This window comes from Onychostruthus taczanowskii, unplaced genomic scaffold (assembly GCF_017590055.1).
Source record: "Onychostruthus taczanowskii isolate IOZ18803 unplaced genomic scaffold, ASM1759005v1 scaffold4, whole genome shotgun sequence".
Lineage (NCBI taxonomy): Eukaryota > Metazoa > Chordata > Aves > Passeriformes > Passeridae > Onychostruthus > Onychostruthus taczanowskii.
The window spans coordinates 8355907-8372414 of record NW_024501459.1 but is presented as its reverse complement, the minus strand read 5'-3'; the positions used below and the strand labels follow the sequence as shown (position 1 = coordinate 8372414).

Sequence of the window (16508 nt, the reverse complement as noted above, 5' to 3'; positions counted from 1 at the left end):
TGGAAAACACAGAAAAGCAAACATGGGATGAAGGATGAAGGAATCATTAGAAAAATGTACAAAAAGTGCAAAATATATGCACAGTCTAAAATAAGGACCAAATCACACAATTAATTCTGTGCTTAACTTACTATCATGAGAAGAAATTGCTAAGAAAATTATGACCCTCAAATCACTCCATGCAGCTTAAGCAAAAGGATTGCTTATGCAGGTTCCTGAAAAATCCCATCACATCCAGTATCTAAATTAAGACAGCAGGGTTTTTTTGAGGATAATTCAGTATCTTTATGTGATTGTATGAAGTAAACAAGAGGCCAATGATAAAGGTATATTAGAAAACAGTTGCAGGAAGAGGATTGAAGAACTTTAGAAAAACAGCAACCAAAAAAACCTCAAACCACCACATCAAAGATACTAAGGTGACACACAGGTAAACATAAAAGTAATGTGTCCAGAGAGACTGGGATAAATTCTCAGTAGAAGCAAAATGGAAATAAAAAATGCACAAATTCTATAGATAAGGTGAAGTAACTGCATGTTAACTTAATTTACAGAACACATTTGCTTGATGTATTCCTTAGAATGTACTCCTTTAAATTTTTTCTCTTTTTTGATTCATAATATAAAATTATAATATTGTTACAAAGGAGGCAGAACTAGGCCAACCCATTTACAATTCCTAGTGGTAATACAGGACAATCAATGCCAAAAATAAATCCCCCCATCTGATTTGTCCTAAATCTTTAATCTCATTCATTTTGCACACCGATAAAGGATAAAATAAATCTGGAAGAGGATAAGTTTCCAGGCATGATAAATTTTATTTAGCCTATTAGGTTACATAACAATAATGAAAAACTGTTCTGAAAGGGTGAAACAACTTGTCATATTAAAAGAATTTATAAGTTGGTCTCATGCTGCACAGTCATCAAGAGGAAAATTACCACACGTAGGAGGCACCATGAGAAGCCTTTCCAAAAGCTTACTGACAGTAACATCTATATTTCCTATCTCTATTTACAATAGCCTATATTTCCTATTCCTATTTACAACAGCATTTATGAACTCCAGCACTGTTTCCAAATCACTGTATGGGAATGGTACCAAACTTATTCTGAGAGCTGGCATAAGGAAAAGTCTTTGCAGTGCATTTTCTAACTAGCACAAGGAACACAATGAATATTCCAGCATTCTGCACTCCTATCATATTGCTCAAAAGAGAAACACAATAAATTAAAAACCAAAGACAGAACAATTACAGTTTAACTACACAGAAAATTCAACTGGTTTGAAGAAAGCTGGCAACTCCAGGCCTTGGAGAACACTAAGCTGACTAATGCTACAGCACTGTTGATTCAGCATACCTTTAATACAGCACAATTGCCTGCAAGCGTAGCCAAATCCTTCTTAGAAATATCTAGACATTTTACGTCTTAACATCCTTCTAACTTGAGCTGATCTTCTTAAAATATGCAAGAATGCAAACTTTATGAGATAAGCAAAAAGAATACATTATACCAAAAAAGAACTTATTCTAAGCAAACGAGTGACAACTTCAATGTGTAGTATACACTGTTAAGTTCCAAAAATATACCAGCATGCAAGCAAATACCATAATGAATATTAGACAATTTTATCATCTACTGTATCATGTGAAGAGACCATAACTAAACACAATAAAAATAAAGAAAGAACACATTTCTATCTGAGGAGAGGGCTACCACGGCCCCCAGGCATGCAGTGAACTATCTTGGAGGTGACAGCACCAAACTCACAAGGAACTGTCAACTTCACACTGGCTTCCCATGGCTGCACAAACACTGAGGCACAGCCTGACACTATAATACCAATTCAGAACAAAATCATTTATTCTCATTTTAGCCGTGCATTTGAATTCTTTTTGTGCATTAATAGATCCTTGCAATTACTAGTAAAATAGCAGATTCAAAACCAAGCTGGGAGATATCGCTCCACGGGCATGTACACAGCGCAAAGGGAAAGTCACAACACGCTGTAAACACTTAAAAATCTATCCATATGCCCTCAAAATTATGAGGTGTAAGCATATTTTTATAGCTTTTTGGAAAACAAAGTATTTTATAAATGGTATTTCTAAAAAAACCTTTGACAGCACATATCTATCAGCCTTTCTTTAGCTCTTGCATATTTTAATCTTGGATCATCTGCATTCCCAAAACAATGCATTATTCAAAATGAAATGCCATTAAACATATTGCTGCTATATATTCAAGTACTGTCTGAAAATGTCCCATTAAAATATTTTTACTATTTTTTTCTTTCAAGAAGATTTTAGACTTTCATAGCCTCTTTTCTTTATTCAGAGCTTTCACAAAAAGAACTCTTGAGTAATTAGAGTCACCTAGGCAGACTTCAACTTAAGCAAACACACCAAGCAATAGGAAGCATACAGATCTTCAAGAACAATAAGTCAAGTCTGAACATGAGATTTTCATTGGATCTATGCCCAAAAAGAGTTAACAATGTATGTCTCTCTATTCAAGGTATCCAAAACATCTATGTGCATTTGTATTGTATGTACTTTATTTACCTACATATTGTGTAGCTACTTGAACACCTGAAGTGATGATTACTGCATTCCATTTTAATCTTTCCCTTCCCCTCCTAATTGCTCAGGAAAACGCGCAAAATTTAAAATCAGCATGTGCAAGCAGATTTCGTCTCTTCTATGCCACCACAATATCAAAATATCATCAGGATCTCTGGCAAAATGATAATTCCCATCCACGTGAACTGCAGCACGGGTGGCAAGGAGGGAAATGCTTTGAAAGAGCAACTATATGCCACGTCTAGTAATTGTACTGACAAGTTACACGGCCACTAATTGTGTCATTAAGAAACATTGTTTAAAGTTTAACCCAAACTTCCTAAGGAATCAGTACTGACTGCTTCTGTACCCTTGTGAATGGCACTTAGAATAAGCTACTGCTGCCAGAGACACGCTCCCTGGACTTTTCTTTCAAATTCATTGCTAAAAAAGCACAGATTCCAGGGTCTGGCCGTTCACAAATAATAAACTCTTGACTAAAGCAACGCGACTTTTTCGCAACTGAGAAGGCAATCTATCCTCTGAGCAACCAAGCAACAAGTTGCGCGAGTTACTCTCCCTCCTCTACATGGCTTATCTATTTTTCAAAGCACGTCATTTGATCCAAAAAGACACTAATTTCGAAAAGCTTTCAGACCCAGGAGATCAGGTTTATTTCTCCAAGAGCAACAGCTCGGGGAAGCGCCACTCCCCCGGCCTGCAGCGCCCGCCTCCCAACCTCTCCCCCTCCCTCCTGGGCAGCACCTCTGGGGCGCTCCCGGAGGCTCCGCCGCCCCAGGGAGCAGCTGCGGGGCGGGGATGCGGCACTCGGGGCTCGGCCCCTTTCCGGATCGCGGCGCCGTTGTCAGGCAACGGCCGCACAACAAGCGGCCCCTCCGGAGGGCCGGGACCAGCCGAGCCCAGCCCGGCCGAGCCGAGCCGAGCCCCGCCGCCCCCGCGGGGACCCCCAGACCCGGGGGTATGCCCCGGGCGCGCCCCCGCCCCGTCCCGCTCCGGAGCCCGTCCCGCTGCCCAGCGAACCCCCCTCGCTGCCGCCGCCGCCCGCTCCGGACTGTGAGCGGTGCGGGCGATGGAACCGCCCGGCGCGGCTGCGAGGAGAGCCCCCGAGCGCCGCGCCGCCCCCGCCGCCCGCTCACCGGTACCGGCGGCCACGGCTCCGTCCGCGCCCCGCGCGTTACTGCCGCCCCGGAACCCGGCTGGCGGCGCCGCGCAGCGCCCCCCGCTGCCCCGGAGGGCGGCGCGACCCGGCCGCCGCCTCCTCCCGGGCGGGGAAAGGCAGCGGGAGGGCAGGCGGCGGCGGGCGGGCTTCCCAGCATCCCGGAGTAGGGCAGGTCAGAAAGGACCGCAGCGGGTCGCCCGGTGCGGCCTCCCTGCTCGAGCACGGGCACCCTAGAGCACATGGCACAGGACTGCATCCAGACGGCTCTTGAGTATCGCCAGCGAGGGAGACTCCACAATTTTTCGGGGCAATCTGTTCCAGTGATCGATCACCTGCACGGGAAAGCAGTTCTTCCTCATCTTCGGGGGGAATTTCCTGTGCATCAGTCTCCTTGCCTCTTGTCCTATTGCTTGGCACCTCCCAGCAGAGCCTGGTTCCATCCTCTTGACGCCTCCCACTTCAGATACTTATGCACATTGGCAAGGCCCCCTCTCAGTCGTCTCTTTCTCGAGGCTGAGCAGGCCCAGCTCCCTCAGCCTTTCCTCGTGGAAGAGATGCTCCTGTTCCTTAAACATCTGTGTTGCCCTCCGCTGGAGCCGCTCCGGATGTGCTGTGTCTCTCTCGTACTGAGTAGTCCCGAACTGGTCACAGTAATTTAAAAAGCACAGGGCAATAAATCAATTGATAAATAGCGAGAAAGCCTCGGCCCGGCCGCGGTCGGGTTTCCGCGGTGCCGCTTCACGGGGCGCGCGGGTCGGGCCCAGCCGCGTGCAGAGCCGAGCGCGGCCGCTGGGGGCGCAGCGCCGCCGGCGCCGGGCCTGCGCGGACCGTACCACCGTCCGTGTGAGCGGCAGGAACATACCCCCGCCCCGCGCTTGGTTCCGCCGGCGGCCCGGTGCGGCGGTGAGGGGCCGGGGCCGGGGCCGGGAGCGCGGCGATGGCGGCGGCGGGGAGCGGCGCCTCCGGGAGCGGGATGGCGCAGAAGACCTGGGAGCTGGCGAACAATATGCAGGAGGCGCAGAGCATCGACGAGATCTACAAGTACGACCGCAAGCAGCAGCAGGAGATCCTGGCGGCCAAGCCCTGGACCAAGGAGTGAGTGGGAGCGGGGCGGCGGAGCGGGCGGGCGGTTTGGGCGGTGAGGACCGGCGGGCTCTGACGGCTCTGCCTTCCCTTCCGCGGCCTCTGCCTTGCCGCAGCCACCATTACTTCAAGTACTGCAAGATCTCCGCGCTGGCGCTGCTGAAGATGGTGATGCACGCCAGGTCCGGCGGCAATCTGGAGGTGATGGGGCTCATGCTGGGCAAGGTGGACGGGGAGACCATGATCATCATGGACAGCTTCGCCCTGCCCGTGGAGGGCACCGAGACCCGCGTCAACGCGCAGGCCGCCGCCTACGAGTACATGGCTGCCTACATCGAGAACGCCAAGCAGGTAAGGAGAGGTGGCAGGGGGTGTCTGACCTCCCCGTGGGGATCCTGTGCTTCTTGGGAGCTGCAGGAACATACCTTGGGGGTTCCTGGCTTCCTCCCTCCCCCGGTGAGGAAGTGCCTGCCCGATTGTTCTGTCTCTCCTCAAGCATGACCATAATAACTATGTCAGCAGCACGGAATGCAGGGGCCTGGAGACATTTTCACATTCGTATTTCCCTGACTTACAGTTGGTCGTCAAAGGTTGGACACGAAGATCTTGGAGGTCTTTTCCAACTTAATGATTCTGTGAAAAGTAGTGCATTCTCCTTCCCTTTGTGTAAATTATTTTCATTGCTGAGGAAGTGTTTCTATGGCTGAGGCTGCTGGCTGTGTGAGAGAGTGTGTTTCTAAAATAACTGATACTTCTTTCTTAAAACAGTATGCAAAATTAAATATATGCCTGCATTGGATGTACTTAGTATTTGTAGATCAGAATTATGACATTTATTCTTACCCTCTTCTGAGGTCTTACTGTATAGTATGCTGCTCTTTTCCATTTAAAAAAACGTATTTGTGAAGAAGAGGCCAATGAAGGAATAAGTAAGTTTCAGTGAAACTTAATTATTCATATTTATCATTTGGAAATTTAGACGAGCAGGCTTGCTTGTCTGTTTCCCATCTTTGTCACTTTCTGTTCAGAGATCCACTTCATATTAAAGCTGACTATACAGTGAAGTTCTCATGTGCAGAAGATAACAGAAACACAGCTTGGCTCTGTGGCTGATGAGGAAACCAGCACAGCACATCAAAGCACTTGCTGATGTGCTTCTTCCAATACAGGACAATTCTATACTAGAAATAAGAGTTGAAATAACTTTAACTCTCCAAGCTCAAAGAGTTTTGATACCCAGTTGACCCACTGATTTTTAAACCAGCTAAAATTAGAAGCCCCTTACATACTAAGTAGATATAACAAAGGAGTGTTTGGGTTCTTTTGGAGAGTTGGACTTATGTTCATAGCCTTACATAGAGTTGAAGATATTGAAATAGATGTGCATTAGGCTGAATCATAGCATCAGCAAAGAGTAAACATAATGCAGAAATATTTATGTTCTGGGACTTCTTAAAATAATTCATCCCTGTGAGAAAATGCAGAAATAATTAATTTAATCTAGTTTGCTTTATCTGAAAACAATGTTGTGATGCTAATACTCTTGCTGCAAAAAGTTGTAACTTGAAGAGATGTCTTTGCCTAAAGATACAGTCATGCTATCTTTAAATACAGATATATTCATAGAATCCCACTCTTAGGAAGAGTACTGAATTTCACAGTGGTAAGTATATAGCATAGAATTGTAAACAGCTTGTCTTATGTTTAAAACAGTCCAGGTTTCTGTAGGAGTTCTTATGTGACAGGAAATGTTTATTTTCCCGTTGTTTATGTTGTTCAGTTTTGTCTGTAGTCAGTTTCACAATTTTGAAAATGAACTTGTGTGCAAATAAAATAACTCGGCTTTCCTGGTGCTCTGGCAGAGTTTTCACACTGGCTGTTTCATGTTTGATTTTGGCAAGCACTTGTTCCTGGAACAGCTCTTTTTATCATTAGCTGCTAGTTAATGTATCCCCCTATATAAGTGCTTTATAGGTGCTGCTGTTTCAGTTAGTTGATTCTCCATGGACAGGAGCTGGTCTTAATGTAGTTCAAATGTACCATTTGCTTTGAAAAAGACCACACCTTCCTTAGTGTTTTTTGGTCTTTCTCATGGAAGTTGTAAAGAAATTATAAATATTCTTCACCAGTTAAAAACTAAAGTAGGCAGTTAGTATGTTCTGTCTCATTGCTACTGGAGCAGCCAATAAACAATTCCTTAGAGAGGATTACAAAAATTAGGTTCAATGGGTGTGTATTCTCCTGGGTTTTTTTTTGGCTTTGCTCTTTTCTCTTCCAGCATTTTTAGAGATAACCAGGTGTATTATTTGGAAACTCCTATTTTGAGGTTTTATCTGAGAAAAAGTTGTCCAGAATTCATCTTTTGGCTTTTAAACCTGTCTCCAGGCAATAATTTCTGTCACTTCTGGTGTTTGAAAGCATACCTTTGAAGTTATTTTTTAAGCCTACCACTAGTCTAATAGTACATGCCTCTGAGATATGTTACGATACTAAAAAATTAATTCTCTACTGATGTCCCCTACATTATATGAGGTTAGATATACTTTGTTATATGGCTAAGAAATTTCTGAGCCGTGCTGAGCAGCTGTAGCTCACCATCCAGCTGTGTGGAACCTCTTCTGTACTCCAGCTGTCACTGAAGAAGGAGCTCCAGGCTCCTTGAAGACCTTCGTTCTGTGGCAGCAGCTGTAGCAGAGAATGCCAGTGCTGCTCATATTCCAGGGAATATTTCATCACGAGTGGCAATTCCCGTTGATCCTGCCGCGCCTTGCAGCGTGCTGGAAGTGCCGCTGGAGGGCAGCCGGTGCTTTGGGAATGGAGCTGAACGCTGGCGCTGTTTCCCTTCCCTGCTCTTCCTTAGGTGGGACGCCTGGAAAATGCCATCGGCTGGTACCACAGTCACCCCGGCTACGGCTGCTGGCTCTCGGGCATCGACGTCAGCACCCAGATGCTTAACCAGCAATTTCAGGAACCCTTCGTAGCAGTGGTTGTAAGTACTGGCTGGTGGGTGATAACCCTGCACAGCAAATCGTGTTGAGGGGAATAATTTTTGGGTTTCTGTCTCTTAGCATTTTAGCAGTACTATGTACTGTGTACTTTGTATGATGGAGGTGTTAGATCCACACTTTTAACTGGTGCCACTGCTTCTGCTTTGCTGGCCACAAACTGAGCAAAACAGTAGTGTCTCTTGCCTAGACCATTTTCACTGCATTGTTTCAGTTATGGTATAGTTATTAAGCATAAGGGATTTTTAAGTATTAGGAAACTAAGGAAAATTAGCTTGAAAAAATAATTCACTGAAGGCTATTGACATTACCATATTTTTAGAGAGTCTCATACCAGCAGAAAAAGTACTGTTTATGACAGAACTAATACAATTGGCATGAATTACGTTTCTGAAATAAAATTGCTATAAACTTAATTTAAGCCTGTAATAAATAATAAAATGTATGTAATGAGTATTACCTGTATTTCTACAGATTGATCCAACAAGAACAATATCTGCAGGAAAAGTAAATCTTGGAGCTTTTAGAACATATCCTAAGGTAAATAGCTAAAATTATCTAAAATTATCTAGTGTGTGAATGCTGAACTGTATTTAAATTATCGTCTGAGTTTGGTCTGCTGTGCTGTACCGAATGTTCATTCCAAAGGAAGCTGTGCCCATTCACTGGTTACTGCATGCCTTTGGATATTGGATGACATTGATAAAGCTGGACTTCTAGTTTGGTTTTCATAGAGTTTGGCAGTGTTAAATCAGTTACGCTGTCCAGATTGTGGAGCTGTCCCAAAATTACATAGCTCCTTATAGCTGGTTTTTAATGGATATAGTTGTAGGTAACATTGATCAAAATTGTTTTATGTTAGTTCTTCTCTGGTTTTTTTTACACCTAAAACCAAATGTTAATAGCATGTTTAATATCTTGTAATTTGCTTTTCATTTTAGAAAAGGGAGGTTCAAAACTATCTACTTAACTTTTTCAAATATTATGAATCTTCACAAACTAATGTACTAAAAAGTTAATTAAACAATATTGGTTAGACTTAAAACTAAGAAATCACATCAGTATTGGAGATCTAGGTCTCCAGATGCGTCCTCTCATGTATACTTTGGCTGTGCTATTTAATTTCAATCCAGTGGAGTTCAGGTATATCTTTTAAATACCCAGTTATGAGTGACTCATCAAGAACTTCAGACAGCCATCCAGTAAAACAATTGCCAAAATTAATTGTTTAATAAAAATTAAATTTTATAATTTAAAAAAATGTTTGTGAGAGGTCCAGGCATTACTTTTGTGTTGGCAAAATCATAAGAGATCTTAGAACAGTTTGTGATTCAGGAGAATATTCACTTCTGTGGGCAAAACCACTTCATAAATACTTTGAGAATTTTGAACAGGGAGAAGAATCTTGTACCTGAAAACCGAATCACATCTGGAAAATGCACATATGTTTAGGGAGTTCTCACAGTGGACTGCAGGGAGTTCTTGCTTAGTCAGTAGCTGTGAATGGCACCATCTTGGTTAAACAAGCAAATGAAAGTTTTAGGTATCTTTAAGGCATATCCATGGATGTTTCTTCCCTCTTCTCAAATCTTCTTTCAAAATTTCCAAGAACAGGTAGAGAAATACTGTCTAAGAAGAAGCTTGCCCTTTCTTTGATCTAAGGAATTATCTAATCATAGCTTGCCATGTTGCTAATTTGAAAAAAACTCAACTATGATCACTAGTTTGCTTTTGATAAACCTACAAATGTAATGACCAGTACAGTTAGTAAAGCCAAATGTAAACCTGAGATCCAGGAAAATTCCAAATTTCAGACTACCAGGGGAAATGTCATTTTCTCTAGACAAAGAAAAAAAAAAAACTCTAGAACTGTATAAACTAGAAAATTTTTTGTAAAGTTTAGGCATTTTGAAAAGCCATAGAATTACTATGCCATTTTTGCCATTTGTTAAATTTTTAGGGTTATAAACCTCCAGATGAAGGTCCCTCTGAATACCAGACTATTCCACTCAATAAAATAGAAGACTTCGGTGTACATTGTAAACAGTAAGTAACAAAAAACTACTAACTTTATTTGTGTGTGTGTTTAGGTTAGTAATTCACTATGGAAAAGTAAATTTCTTGTAGTGCTTCAAATCTTGAAGTTCACTGTTGCTTTAGCACTCTTGTTTTTGTGAAAAAAGTGTTACTGGCATTTATCAAGAGATGTTTTAAGGGAGAACTCTGCAGAGATAAAGATGAACCTGGTTAAAAGCTTTAGCAGCTGATTTCTGAACACTTTCAAATAGTGATGCCTTGTTGGGTCAGATGTTGATTGATCAGTGGGACTGGGGAGGCTGTGATCCCACTGCCCTTCTTAGTAGGGGCAAGTGTTGTGCAGCTCCTTTCCTTGCATTACTGGGAGTGTTAATTTGTAACACCACTAAAGCCAGGCTTTCAAAATAGGTGTGTAGGATGTAAGATTGTTTGCCTGTTTGTAACATTTACTGCTACCAGGCATTCCTCAAGAAATTAAAAGCAATACATGCAAAGCTATAATCATCTGTAAGTTATTACAGTGTTGAAGAACCCAAGCATGGAATAGGTTGTTAAGAGAATAATTTAAAAACTCTTGCAGTCTTATTTAACAGAACACAGCAGTATGTGTGGGGATTATGTATTAAATCTATATATTAATTACTTATGGAAAATCATACAGAGAATTGGAACTGGCAGTAACCTTAAGTGCTTTGATTTTTTGAAGATATTTGCTATTGTTAAAGATTCTTTGAGTTTCACATGCTTTGGATGTGACAGTCAAGGAAGACATGTTTAGATGGATGCTTATTTTGTGTGCATGTTTGTTTTTAAAGGTATTATGCTTTAGAAGTCTCGTACTTTAAATCATCTTTGGATCGTAAATTGCTTGAGCTGTTGTGGAACAAGTACTGGGTGAACACTCTCAGTTCTTCCAGTTTGCTCACTGTAAGTACCACAGCTGTGTGCATTCATTCATTCATGAGTCTGAAACCAGGCTCTCTGCTGTAAAATGCTTCATAGAACACTGATAGATACAGACTCCACATTAAGAATCTGTGCAATGTAACAAGAAGGGAAGGTTTTCCTAATCATAAATACTGAATGTTCCTCATATCTGCTCTGTCAAAGTAGAAGGTGGGAATAACACGTTTAATTTTACTGAGTTCTCTCTATACACTTAGATTTTGTCTTAAATACTTTTTAACTTTGTATCTCTATAGAGAACTGCAATAAATAACGGTGTTTAATAAGTAAACACTTAAGAAAAAATTGAACTAGTAAAACTAGGTTACAACAGAAATAGTGCAGGTAGACCTTCAGTGTAACAGCTGAGCATCAAAACCTTCCCTCTACAGAAGCCAATTTTTTTTTCTCTTGGTCAAAACCAACTGAGTTTTACTTACTCCTACTTAACTTAGGGCATGGGTTGAAAGTAACAAAAATAACCCAATTCAGGCTTTAGGTATTTAGCATTTATCAGATGTTCAGTTTCTGTTCTCTTAACCACCATTCATGTTCTATATCGTTTCAATTTCAGATATAGATTCAGATATGCAGCACTACACTTTTAAAAACGTTTCTTAGATGTGGTTTATTTTGTGTATAAATGCTTGAATTTATAGCTTAAATTCAAAATATTTATTACTTTCTTTCTCTTAAGAATGCTGACTATACCACTGGCCAAGTCTTTGATTTGTCTGAAAAATTGGAACAGTCAGAAGCTCAACTTGGAAGGGGCAGTTTCATGCTGGGTTTAGAGACTCATGACAAGAAGTCAGAAGACAAACTTGCAAAAGCAACAAGAGACAGGTAAGATAACACATCCATGTGTTCTTCATGTAAAAAGTATTATTTGGTTTTAAACTTTTCTCATGCCTGTAATTGTAACCTGAAAAGATGAGAGATAAGAATTAGGTTATAGATAGAAATTAAAGACTCCAGAAGTCACTAGTTGTTTTTGAAAGTTAAGGAAAATCTCGCCTCTGTTAAACCTACAATGAATTTTTAATTTTAGGTGATTTGGAATAAATTTAACTGTAGTTTGTTAAACAAAAAATTGTTGTAAAATTCCATCAGTATCTGGCAAACAAAAAAAATATTTTCTGTCTAATGCAAAATTGTTACTGTGGTAGAAATTAGCACATTTTTATGGTTAATCAGGTTAAAAGTAACAGTAAATAAAATTGTGATATAGAACATGATTTTAAGAACTACTGTTAACAGTCCAGTAAGTTTAGTTGATACTTGTCTAATACTTTTACTAACTTAAAAATTATTAACTCCTTTTTTCGTATTTCTTCATTAATGTATCTTTTTTTAAGAAATAAGAAAAGGTTGGGTTTTTGTTTATGTTTTTTGTTTTTAAAAAGTACCTTACAGATATTCTGGCCTTTATATTTAGCTACCCTGCCTGACAGCAAATACTTGCTGTTGTAAGTTAATAAACTTCTTATCATAGGTGTACAACACTATTTCAAAGAAGTTGCAATATTTTCCCTCAGTTTTCCTTATGTTTATTGGTGATCAGCTCTGGTTTTTTTGAGCTTTGAAGTACACAAGTTACTTCTCAGTAATACTCACATCTCTTTCCCAATAGTCTTAAGAATTGTATGTGTGCTTAGACTATATCATGTTAGAGTCACCATTTTTCAAAGTAAAATCTTTTAACAGAGGTTAATAGTATCCAACAGCTCATACAGCTGGATTGTTCAAGCGCATTGTATTTGGCAACTTTCAGACTTTGGAAACCAAGAAATACTGCACTTTATGTGATGGTACAAACTCAGGTCCATCTGTGGAGAAGGCAGAACTCATCTGCATGCATCTTAGGAGTGTTCTGAGTGAGATGTAGTAATTACATTGAATAAAGAAACAATTCTGTAGAATCCCTTGGAACAGAGTGCAAAAATTGAACAAAGTCAGGGGTGTTTGCATTTCTGTGTTTTCAGATTTTGAGGCTTTCTGTCCCTCTTCCCCGTCACTTTATCTTGATAACTGAACAGTTTCCTGGTATTCTTTCCCCCTGACACACCTTTGTTTATTTTTCTGGAAAGCTAACGGATTTTACAAGTTTTCTAATAAACATGATCGAGTTGGAGGGGGATTGACTTTATAAACATTCAGCCTATTTCAATTGCAGAATACATTTGCAGTGGAGTTAATGCTGTTGCTAGCTCATGGCAGCCAGGTTAAGTGATACCTCTCAGTTCCTGTAGGGAAATAGAATAGCAATGCTTTAAAGACATGAGGAGGATGGAGTTGCTGATAAGTTTCTATTGCTGTTTGGACTCCCATAATACTGAGTGCATTTTATTTTCCCCTTACTCTCACATGCTTACTCTCACATGCTTAGTTATTCTAAGAAATAGCTCTGTCTCTCATCATGCTACTATATTATTTGTTGCAGCAGTTCTAGGTATTTTTCTTTTCTGTTTTCTATTCAGTCTTCATCAGTAGTTAGTTTATAAATTGTAAGGGATTGGAAGGAATTGTTTTTGACAAAAATTCTGCTTTCCTGTGCTACAAAAGCTACCATAGTCCCCAAAACTGCATGTAACACTTCTAGAGATGCATATATTTCTTTAATTAGTGATCTTTCCTAACAGAAAAGACAGTAGAAGACCTGTGTAGACACAGGACAATTAATTTAGTGTCTCCTAAATTACTCTGAAGAAGTAAGGCTGCAAAGATCACTAAAGGATTGTTAGACATACCTGCTTTGGGAAAACTGTGCTGTAAAGCATTAGCATCAAGGTGCTTACACTGGACTGTATGATAACTTCTGTTACTGTCCATGCACATCTCTAAGCCATTTTCTAAAGGGACATATGCATTAGCCAAGTTGTGCTCCAAGTCAACTTGCTTTCCCTAGGATTCCTTTATCTATCTAATAGTAATTTGTCCCTATTCTCCATGCCTCCATTCCTGATTAATCTTTTGCATTTGTACAGTCTGTTTTTATTTGTTGGTTTGACACTACATTGCCCTGTGGCAGACATTGGGGAAAACCTGGATCATTAGGAATCCTCTCAGCTCTTTGAAGGCTTTGCACATTACATATTTTGACCAATAACTGATTTGTTCTATAAACTTTTCTTTAATGTTCCCTGTAAAATTTCTCAGAGGAACCATGGTAACTGTACACTACTGTCCTGGGCAAAGGAGATGAAGGTAGAGAGCAGTGAGAGCCTGCAGGTATTGATAATATCAGCTGATAGCTCCGTTCCCCTAAGGATTTTCTTGTTGTTGTTCAGATGACCGCAGAGCCCACTTGCTATTGTTAACGTAAGATGTCATAAATTGCAAGACAAAGTTTTCTGGAATTGGTCTTTGTGTGCATAGTTAGTTTGCTTTTTAAGTAACAAAAAGGTATTGGCAACAATTGCTCAATTTCTGTGTGTGACTGTTCCTTTCTGGACAGTTTTTAAGATTCATGGGGTTATGGGCACCCTGAACTTCCAAAACAGCTGGATATCTTCAAGGAAAATGACAGTTCAGTTCAGTTTTTGTCCAACATTGAATTTATGCTTGTTTTTCAGCTGCAAGACCACCATAGAAGCTATACATGGATTGATGTCTCAGGTTATTAAGGATAAACTTTTTAATCAAATTAATATAGCTTGAAGTGCATTACCAGTTGATATGTATCTCCAAAGCAGAAAATACCATAGTTTCTTTTGCTTGGACTTGTTCAGTTTGGGAAATGAAGCTGAAGTGGAAAATTATTCATTTAATTTGTAGTACTTTAATATTTCCCACCTGTCTGACCAGTTTTAAAGAACAAAATGTTCCAAAATGTAGTGCAACTTTTTGTTCTTTATCATAAAACCAGTTTGCAGAATTGTTCCAAAGGAAAATAAATGTGACTTACTGGATTTTGCTCTTAGATATTTATCTCTATTATCCAACTGCAATAAAAGAATTTTGAAACTAAATGTGCATTTTGGGCCTTGATATTTTTGGCAAACGTTTATCTTCTCTTACTCTTTTTCTTATTGTTCTGTGAAAAAGTTCTGTTTGCACAGATTAGATAGGTAACCTAAGTAGTGTAAGAAGTTTGTTTCTCAGATTTTAATATCTGTGCTTAATTTTAAGAATTGAAATCCCACTTGTTTATCTTTCAACAAGTTATTAAATTTAATGGAGCCTTTCCTGATTGAGGTTTACTGGTGCAGCCAGAAATGGTTTCTTTCACAGTAATGAAACATTTATGCATGGTGCAACAGTATTTTGCTTATAGCTTCACACTCATGATGGACATTTTATATTTCTAAATAGCCAGCTATTGACCAGCCCTGCAGTGAAACTCGTCACATGGATAAATACCATTATTTTTCTCCTGTTCACCTTCTATTGCTTGTCATAGTCACTTGTTGCATACAAAGGAACAAAATGAAAAATTACCTTTGAAATATGCATTAGGCTAATTTCAGGCCACAGATACTAAATGCATTAATCATAATTTCTGGCTTACAATGTGGTGCTGCTGCAGGGCTGATCTAAGTTTGTTTTGGAGGCTTTCATACTGCATTTCAATAATACAAGATGTTTGGATTCCTTTTAAGTTTTCATCTTTAATCCTGAGTTTCCTGGGGGTTTTGGAATGTTTACTTTTGGGATAATTTATGCTTTATACAATATGCCATTATGCTTTATACCTTAAGTAACTGAGTCTCCTTTTCAACATTAGCTCTGCCTTGATGGGGATTTTGTTTTTGTTTTGGTCTGGAAATTTTAATAGTTATTGCTCATTTAGGCCTTTTCATCCAAACAGATTCCAGTGGATTTGAAGTTAAGATGCAAGTTATACAATGAAAATTTGTAATTCAGGCAGGGAAACACAGGTACCCTGAAGCAGAAGTTCATCAAGAGTTTTAAAACAGCAACATCCAACTGTATAGGAAAAATATGTTTAATTGTAGCTAGTAAATTTGAGATAATTATCAGATGTGCAGTTTGATTAGAAGAACAGTTTCATTCTTCTTTCAGCATGATAGTGGTGGTGGGGAGTCGGGACAAGAAAACTGTGGTATTTTAATAAGGTATATATTTTCTGGGAAATTGCACCAGTAGACTTCTGTACAAACAAGCACAATATGTAATACACAGCAGTTCCTTTTAAGTTCAAGGAAAACAAAGCAAGTGTACCTGGCTAGTAAACTTCTCTTACTTAATTTTCTTCCACAGGTCTTTGAGACTTTAAATTGAGCACACAGCCATTATCCCAGTCAGTGTGTGTTTACACAAAGAAGCACCCTGCTTTTGTGAGATATCTTATATTTCCTAATAGGTATCTCTATTGCTACTTTGTAGAATTCTCTTTGCATAACATGATCCAAAAGTTTTGCACATTTTGTATCTACCTAAAATATAAAATAACAGTTTGATCTCCTATTAGTCTATGACTGTATTTAAACTGTCTTTGTTTGTGATAGCAGTGAACTGAATTTTTCTGCATGTAGGCTTACACACAATGTTTTTGGACACAGGTGGCTTAATTCAAAATACCAAGTTGTTTCATAAACTACAGCAATATGAATGCTGATGTTTAAATGCTCATGTGAACAGCTGTCCATTGAGTTACATGTCTTGTTACTTGCTGAGCATATGGTGTTGTAACTTAGTTCAAAATTGTACATGTAAGGGGCTGTACCTG

General features: G+C 39.9%; 2 protein-coding genes across 4 annotated transcripts in view; one reads left to right on the top strand and one right to left on the bottom strand.

The window, feature by feature from the left end:
* Nucleotides 1-3791, bottom strand: part of CSPP1 (centrosome and spindle pole associated protein 1) — a 60933-nt gene extending 57142 nt beyond the window's left edge. For all 3 annotated transcript variants that reach the window (XM_041412983.1, XM_041412982.1, XM_041412984.1), the window contains exon 1: nt 3724-3791. The gene's annotated coding sequence lies outside the window, so the exon portion shown is untranslated. The remainder of the gene's footprint in view (nt 1-3723) is intronic.
* Nucleotides 3792-4543: 752 nt separating this feature from the next.
* Nucleotides 4544-14787, top strand: COPS5 (COP9 signalosome subunit 5). The gene is made up of 8 exons (XM_041412893.1): nt 4544-4841; nt 4946-5180; nt 7690-7818; nt 8309-8374; nt 9795-9880; nt 10687-10798; nt 11514-11662; nt 14392-14787. The coding sequence occupies exons 1-8, from the start codon at nt 4684-4686 to the stop codon at nt 14474-14476; spliced, it is 1020 nt and encodes a 339-aa protein (XP_041268827.1). The 5' UTR covers nt 4544-4683; the 3' UTR covers nt 14477-14787.
* The last annotated feature ends 1721 nt before the right edge of the window (nt 14788-16508 follow it).

What these genes read in the sequence shown, in the direction of transcription:
- COPS5 (XM_041412893.1), top strand. Translation starts at nt 4,684, where the DNA reads ATGGCGGCGGCGGGGAGCGGCGCCTCCGGGAGCGGGATGGCGCAGAAG. An exon ending in AACCCTTCGTAGCAGTGGTT is followed by an intron (nt 7,819 to 8,308) that starts GTAAGTACTGGC and finishes GTATTTCTACAG; the next exon opens with ATTGATCCAACAAGAACAAT. An exon ending in TTCGGTGTACATTGTAAACA is followed by an intron (nt 9,881 to 10,686) that starts GTAAGTAACAAA and finishes TTGTTTTTAAAG; the next exon opens with GTATTATGCTTTAGAAGTCT.